Source organism: Aricia agestis, chromosome 4, assembly GCF_905147365.1.
Source record: "Aricia agestis chromosome 4, ilAriAges1.1, whole genome shotgun sequence".
Classification (NCBI taxonomy): Eukaryota; Metazoa; Arthropoda; class Insecta; order Lepidoptera; family Lycaenidae; genus Aricia; species Aricia agestis.
In genome coordinates this window covers 2,583,758-2,592,483 of record NC_056409.1, presented here as the reverse complement: position 1 = coordinate 2,592,483, position 8,726 = coordinate 2,583,758, and the positions used below count along the sequence as shown (strand labels likewise).

Sequence of the window (8,726 nt, the reverse complement as noted above, 5' to 3'; positions counted from 1 at the left end):
AGGACGTGGTATTTCTCCGGTCGAGCCGGCCCATTCGTGCCGAAGCATGGCTCTCCCACGTACATTATGATTAGGGACAATTTATATTGGCGCAGAATCAAAGCGCATCGACGCGAATTACCAAAACTGAACAAAGCATTTTCAACCTTAACTCCAGCAGGGCAATCGCGTTATTTTTAAACGTTTCAATTCAGGTTCACATTTGCTTTGGTTGTGGTTCAGTTACGGTTTGGTTCCGCTGCGTCTGAACAAATTTCAGTATCGTGCTAACATTCCAACCGTAACTCAACCTTAGATGGAACTCGAACGAAGCACAACGTTAGACCTTTAGACAGACATTGCAGCGGACCAATCAGCGCCCTTCTGATTTAATTTTGAATGGCTTAAATATGAACAAATTTTTTCCGATGCGTTAATTGGTCAATTGACAAATTGTTTATTTACATAATATGGATTATGGAGGGTAGATGGACTCCATATTTGTTTTGGTACCTAGTTATGAAATATGAATGTTACTTGGAGTTTTTAATTTACGTAGATGTATGATACATAATATTGTTTTACTATATTTTACAAACGCCATACTTAAGTGTTCAATAGTGACTTACGTATATGTGACTTGTGACGAAAGTTTTTTGGTGCGCGGAAAACATTTACGTAAAGAAGTAATGTCAAAATTCAATTCACTTTTGAACAAACTCAAATAGTCCGTAGTGTTATTTTACAGCTTTGAAGTAAAATATAAGCTTATATTATAATTTGATTATAGCTTATGTTATATTTTTACATTCATTTTTGTCAATTTAACACACCAAAATAAGAAACGTTTCATAAACATGCGAGTAGAAGTAGCATTGTATCAACTTTTGGTTTTGACAGCGTTTGCGCTTGGGCTAAGGTTCAGTAACGTCTCAACTAGCTGTCAAAACGTTAGCGCGATACCGAATCGTACCAAAAGTCTATCAACGTACGAGTTTCATTTGCGCTTTAGTTGAAAAAAATTATCGCGATTGCCCTGCAGAGCATAATGCACACATTACTTCTGCGAGGCAAATCAGCGTTTGTCGGGCGCATTCGCGCGAATTTGCGCGAATGCGCGCGCCTTTTTAAATTCTCAGAAGTAATGTATGCGTTAACGCTTTGGAGTTAAGGTTGAATTCGCTATGTTCAGTTTTGGTAATTCGTTTCGATTCTGTGCTAGTTCAAATTGACACTAAATGTGACAAATATTGTTCTGAAAACCGCATCAGAATCGGTTCAGCCAAACGAGCGATAATTGCGGACCAACATACATCATACATACATACACACATACATAGAGGTCAATCTGAGAACCTACTTTTTTTAAGTGGGCTTAGTCCTTCGATCGGGGATTCTTGGAAAAGCTATTATATTCTATTGTTGTCACGATCACCGGTGCTCGTATGGGGCTTGAAGGATTAAAATAGTATGAACGGATCATGGCTTGCATGTGACAAGGTAATAAATTATTTATTGAGTACTTACTAATAATCTTCCTGTATTTACCCTCAAGTAACTTCGAACACTAAAACAAAATTGAAACAAAAGAATATATCATGAAACTGGCAACGTACCTTTCCAAATCAACTTCGCTTAATTTAAAATCCATTTTTTCATTGTTATAGACTTAAATATTTTAAATTTGTCGTAGTAAGCAAATAATACGTAATAAACAAGCAAAATGGCGTCGCGTGACGTGCGCGTGACTTTCAAAATGCTTGACCGTGATTGGTCATTTGAGCAAAATATGGAGTTAGTCTACTCAAGCACTTAAAACAGTTTTTGTATGGGAGATGAGATATTTTATTTTTGCTAAAAAAGCAAGTTATATGCAAGGAAAATAAAAAATATTTATATTGTAAAGTGGGTAAACAAGATTACTAATAGTTTGAAATAAAAAGTTATAGGCGTGGGTGCCAGATTTAGTACTGGGAACTACCAAAAGGGATGCGCCACTGCCGGTAGGCAGAAAATGAGAACTCAGGGTGTGGTTTCAGGACTTTACTAACGAAGCAAAGTTGTGGATCAGTGGTCCAGTTTGTTACAGTATTTACACTTTACAGTATATAGTTACTACGATAAAGATTAACACAACGGAAAGACGATGTTGCTTGCGGTGCGAACGTCGTGTGTATTGCGCGAGAGACTGAAAGGTACGTACGCGCAGTCTCACGGCTCGAAATCCACTGAAAACAAAATGGCGGGCGGCGCGTGCCGTCCGTTTTCAAAAAGGGGCGCGGGAGGCGAAAGGGGAGGTGCCGCGTTTACAGCGCATTACCCTGGCACCACACTCACACTCGCAGCATATCTAGCTGGCATGCGTCGTCGGGAGGCCCTCTTGGGCAAAACGCGGTTATTTGTATTAACATGATTTGCTATATACTCCCCCTCTAGTTCAGGTGTACGCCCTCGTTCCTGGACTAGCTGCTCATCAACCTTCTTCGGTCGTCCGCGTTTCTTGACGGGGTTAACTGGTTCAGGCGGAGTATCATCGTTACCAATGAACCGAGTCAAATCTTGAACATGGTACTTCCGTATAATCTCATGAGGCAGCTCCATACGCGCAATGTTGTACGTCGTAGGGCTTATCTTCTTGGCGATGACGTAAGGACCATCACGTCTCGGCATGAACTTTGCAGTGACTGCCTTTGAACCTTTGCTCAAAAGGTGTGATTTTAGGAGGACCTTATCACCCACTTGAAAGTCCACCTGACGACGCGACTGATCGGCGTATTCTTTCGCCTTATCCTGCTGCTTTTCGACTCTTTCTCTAATCGCCGATAAAGAGTTTAGGAATCGTCGTAAGTAGGGTGTAATTTGTGGGACAAAGTTATCTTTGTCAAGTATGGCACGTTGGTCATGTGTTGCTTCCGAAGGTGACCGCAACTCCCTTCCGAATGTCAGGTAAGCTGGTGTTGTTCCTGTTGTACGACACACGGCACTATTCAGGGCAAATCTGATTACCGGCAAGTTCTTGGGCCAGGTCCTATGGTCTCCTTCAACCAATCGTGCTAACTGTGCCTTAAGGTCGCGGTTTTTTCTTTCTGCTGGGTTGGCTTCTGGGTGATATAGTGGCACCAAGTTCTGTGTCACACCCAGGACTGACATACATTGGCGCATGACTGCCGAGATGAACTGGACTCCATTGTCAGATATGATCCTGCGAGGCAACCCATACCGCATGAAGAACTCTTCGATGAGGACACGTGCGCAGGCTTCAGCTGTAGCATCCTTTATCGCATACAGCTCTACCCATCTTGTGGCCGTGTCTTCAACGAGCAATATCCACCGTTCTCCTTCCTCTCCTTCTGGTAATGGGCCGAATAGATCTATGGCCAACACCTCGTTACGTTGGTTCATGACGGGCGTCTGGAGGAGGCCTGGAGGCTTGTTATTGCTGGCCTTATATCTTTGGCATTGAACGCAAGCTTTCACGTAGTCAGTTATTATCCTGCGCATTCCAGTGAAGTAATACAGCTGCGATACTTTTCGGTAAGTATTGTCAATTCCAGGATGCCCTGCTACCGCAGAGTCATGACATTGCTTCAAGATGTCTTCCTGCTGGTCAGCTGGAACTACGAGTTGTGGTGATTCACTGTCTGAGTCGGGGTTATACCGGTACAACACTCCTTGATCCATCATATATCCCCGCTCCGTCCAACGCTGGGCTGCGACTTCGTCATTGGCTTCAAGTTCTTTGACAATCTTCTCCAGTTCTGGATCTGCCAGCTGCTCCTGCCTCAACAGATCCGGTTTCTTCACAGGTACGTCTATTATTACAGAGCAAATGCCGCATTGATCGCGGGTTTCTCCCGAGCAGATCGGCCTACTTAAGGTGTCGGCCACAACATTTGCTTTACCTGGAGTATACTGGTATTGTATATCAAATGACTGGAGTTTGAGAGCCCATCGCACTAGCCGACCGGTTGGTGATTTTAAAGTCAGCAGCCAGCGGAGTGGTTGGTGATCACTTCCTATTATAACGGGTTGCCCATCGAGGTAGGATCTGAAACGTTCGACTGCCCATACCACCGCCAGAGCTTCACGCTCGGTGGTAGAGTAGTTTTGTTCCGCTGAGGTAAGGAGTCGACTCGCGTACTCAATTGGTCTTTCCTCTTTTTCCTCCCCCTGAAGTAAGACAGCTCCTAATGCGTAATTACTGGCATCCGTTCGTAAAATAAAAAGGTCGACTAAAATCAGCTTGAATCAAAATGGGCGCTGAAGTCAGCAACCGCTTGAGTTCATTGAACGCTTGTGATTGAGCTGCGCCCCAAGTCCATGCTTGGTTCTTTCGTGTCAAACGTGTTAGTGGTTCAGCCACTTGGGAAAAGTTAGGAATAAATTTCCTAAACCACGAGCACGTTTGAAGGAAAGTTCTCATGTGCTTGAGATTGGTCGGTTCCTTCATCTCGAGTACAGAACTGACTTTATCATTGTCGATGGAGACGCCTTCCTGTGTGATTATGTGTCCAAGGTACTTTACTTTCTCCCTTGCAAAGACACACTTCTCCCTATTGACACAGAGGTTGTATTCAGTCAGGCGTTCGAAAATTGCCTCGAGGTCTTTGAGATGCTGTTGAAACCCCTCTGAGATTATCAGAAGGTCATCTAAGTAGGCCAATAGAACTACATCCTTTAAAGATGAGCAGGAGCGGAGGCGGTCGATGAGCCGCTGGAATGTGGCAGGCGCGTTCTTGAGGCCGAAGGGCATGCGCTTGAAGCGATATATGCCGAGAGGAGATATGAAGGCCGTCTTATCCCTATCTTCTTCTCGGACGCTAACTTGCCAGTAACCCGATTTAAGGTCAAGCGTGCTCATGAAGCAGTTCCTTTTTGTTGATTGCAGCAGCTCATCAATCAGCGGCATGGGGTACGTGTCCGACCTGGTAACAGCATTCAGGCGCCTGTAATCTACACAGAACCTGACGCCGCCACGAGCCTTTGGGATCATCAACGCCGGAGCGCACCATGCAGACTCGCATTCTTCAATTATATCTTCCTGCAACATTTTCTCGATTTCTTTTTTCATAACCTCTTTCTTCGCAGGATTCAGACGGTATGGGGGCACTGCTATCGGTGGGTGCTCACCCGTATCTATACGGTGTTCCGCGAAAGGTGTAGGCGCTCCCCCTGGACGAAAAATGTGCGCGTGCCTAACGAGGATCTGGGCGAGTTCCTCTCGCTCTGCTGACTCCAGCTGAGTACCCTCGTCATCCCGGAGAACGTCTGTGGAGGCACAAGTAGTGCCACGCGAAGTTGGTTCGAAAAGTAGAGTATGTTTAACACGAGGATTCTTGTCAAAATACCATATTTCTTTGGAGAGATTAATAACGACACCCATAGCCCTAAGGAAATCTATACCCAGCAACGTCTCGTTGTCGCCGGACTCGGGGAAAATAAGAAATGGTATTGTGATGATAACGTGTTCCAACCGGACCTGCAACGTGGTAGTGAGAACGTTCATCTCACGTGCGTGGCCGTCGGCGAGTTTAATCTGCCTCGTCGAAGGCGTGAGCGGGTGGCCTTTACGTAGAAGGAGAGCATATAGCGTGTGACCGGCAATACAATGTTTCGCGGCAGTATCAATTAAAGCTGTACCATTTACTCCCAAAATCTCGATTTTGAAAATGGGACGTAAGTCGCGACGTTTGACGGGACTATCACCGATGCTACATGCCAACAAGTCGTCATCGTCCTTAATACGTACATAATTATCATCATAACAATATAGTAAATTAACATCATCAGTAAAATTAAAATTTTTGACATATTGAGTCGATTTTTCTGAAAAATCTGACTTATTACACCTTTGCAATGTACCGTTACATGTACGCTTACCCTTAGCGTTATTTTGAGAAAAAACATTATTGTCGGTGTCAACAAAATTTTGTAAAAAATCAGACTTATTACACTTTTGCAATGTACCGTTACATGTACAAGCACCCTTAGCGTTATTTTGAGAAAAAACATTATTGTCGGTGTCGACATGATTTTGTGAAAAATCAGACTTATTACACTTTTGCAATCTACCGTTACATGTACGCTTACCCTTAGCGTTATTTTGATAAAAAACATTATTGTTGGTGTCAACAAAATTTTGTAAAAAATCAGACTTATTACACTTTTGCAATGTACCGTTACATGTACAAGCACCCTTAGCGTTATTTTGAGAAAAAACATTATTGTCGGTGTCGACATGATTTTGTGAAAAATCAGACTTATCACACTTTACCTGCGGGCAGGTCATCGTAGCGTCATTGAACTTGTCAACAAAAAATGTACTACATTTGCATGCCAAATCGGACTTGTTGCACTTTAGCATTACACCGTTACAACAAGTACACGGAACGTTATGTGATAAATCTGAGCTACTGCACTTTCCCTCGGGACACATGTGCGAAATTATTACGTCATTAATTTTGTGACTACGAAATTTATAAGAATTTTGTACAAAATCGGTACCGGACTTTTTACATTTCGGTACAGTACCTTTACAAGGCGTAGGTACGTTTTCAATATAACTGGTATACTTGTCGTTAACACTATAGAACTTATTTACGGCATTTTCACTCGCGTTATTAGTGTCTCTGAAAGACTCACCTCTGTTCTCCAACTTACGGCACTGTTCACGGCGGTGACCGTAGCGCTTGCAGTAGGTACAGTAGGGTCGGGCGGGACCCGAGGCGGAGGCCGAGGTCGTCGGGGAAGCCCGAAGAGGCGCGTTCACGCCGGGCACGCCGCGCTGTTGCGGCTGCGGCTGCGCGGGCGCGTGCAGGGCTGCGGCAGCGCGGGGCGGCGGCGGCAGCGGCAGCGCGGCGGAGGCCGCGGGCTGCGCGCGCACCGCGGGCACGCCTCGTGTCTGCGCGCCGGCAGCGGAGGGGGCCGGGGCGGTACGGAAAGTACTCGCGCCGGCCGGCGATTGCCTCGCTGTTGATGCTCGTCGCTCCTCTTCTCCCATGGAGTCTTCGATGTTTCTAGCATGTTGTAATAACTCGGCGAATGTAGTAAATTCCTCTCTGCGGAGTCGTTTTCTTATTCGCACGTTTAAAAGGCCGTAAATCATGTCTAATTTAACTTTTTCAGTCAAATCATTCTGTGGTAGCCTTGATAACAGGGCGCGCGCTTTAGCAACAAACACGTCGGTATTCTCGATCTGTTGTTCGGTTGCGAATAAGTCGCGGTAAATTCTATGGGGCGGCCGTCGGTCGCCGTAGGCGCTCCGTAGGTTAATTACGACCTCGTCCCATGTAGTCACTTGATTTTTAATGCCCTGCCACCAGGTGGCCGCGTCATGCGTTAGCAACATTGACATACCTTTTATTGCATTACTATCAGTCACGTTGGCACACTCTTTATAGCTTTCTACTGCGTCTATAAATCCTTCTATGGACTCGGTAGGTGCGCCGCTAAACACAGCCTTACAACGCGCAAAATTCCCACTTTCAGTAGGCACCGGCGCGGGAGTCGAGGTCATCGCGCGGTGGCCGAGAACGCTGTCTAGAATTTCCTTTATAGCGTTCGTTTGCGTTCTTTGTAGGCCTTCGAGGAGCATAGAAACACTCTGCTGTGAGAATGTTGCGTCAGCAATGTGAGGGGCGGAGGGGCGGTGGGGAATGCGCGTTGCATCATCACCCTCGGCGTCATTATGCTGGAACTCCTGGTGTTCATGCTGATGCGGAGGTGGCACAGAGGAATGGGGAATGCTTGATGCATCGTCTCTGTTGCCATGTGAAAATAATGGCGCGGGCGCGGCCGCCATCTTTTGCGCGGGAGTCGCGGTTTCTAGCTCCTCGTCGCTGTAGATGTCTTGCGGTTGTTCCGCGTTCACTTTACTTCTTGTACGCGTCATTACTACTATTACGCGGATAATTCGTACGTAATGTGTATCGCGTAGGTACGCACAAAAGGTACGGAGTCGCGTCGCGGAATTCGACACACGGGGTTCACAAAAATCACACTCACAAGTTACAACACGAATTATTGTTTGATCACTTTTATCACTAATCCACACTGTTGGGACGCCAGATATAGGCGTGGGTGCCAGATTTAGTACTGGGAACTACCAAAAGGGATGCGCCACTGCCGGTAGGCAGAAAATGAGAACTCAGGGTGTGGTTTCAGGACTTTACTAACGAAGCAAAGTTGTGGATCAGTGGTCCAGTTTGTTACAGTATTTACACTTTACAGTATATAGTTACTACGATAAAGATTAACACAACGGAAAGACGATGTTGCTTGCGGTGCGAACGTCGTGTGTATTGCGCGAGAGACTGAAAGGTACGTACGCGCAGTCTCACGGCTCGAAATCCACTGAAAACAAAATGGCGGGCGGCGCGTGCCGTCCGTTTTCAAAAAGGGGCGCGGGAGGCGAAAGGGGAGGTGCCGCGTTTACAGCGCATTACCCTGGCACCACACTCACACTCGCAGCATATCTAGCTGGCATGCGTCGTCGGGAGGCCCTCTTGGGCAAAACGCGGTTATTTGTATTAACATGATTTGCTATAAAGTCTATTTTGATAAAATTGGTCGATTGGCCACTCAAGCACTAGGGCGGCGGTATTACAATAATAATAATTTACGAATTTCATTAAAAATGACGAGTACGTGGTCTCATAAATCATAATGAATGAAGCTATATTAATATTATGACAAACGCGAAAGTATGTATGGATGTATGGATGTTTGTTACTCTTTTACTCAAAAAC

At 45.5% G+C, this 8,726-nt stretch overlaps 1 protein-coding gene across 1 annotated transcript; it reads right to left on the bottom strand.

The window, feature by feature from the left end:
- Positions 1–2,295: 2,295 nt before the first annotated feature.
- Positions 2,296–7,870, bottom strand: LOC121726051. Its single transcript, XM_042113269.1, has 3 exons — positions 6,581–7,870; positions 4,213–5,716; positions 2,296–3,881 (listed from the first exon to the last, which is right to left on the bottom strand). Exons 1-3 carry the CDS (start codon positions 7,868–7,870, stop codon positions 2,296–2,298), a joined length of 4,380 nt encoding a protein of 1,459 aa, XP_041969203.1.
- Positions 7,871–8,726: the final 856 nt, after the last annotated feature.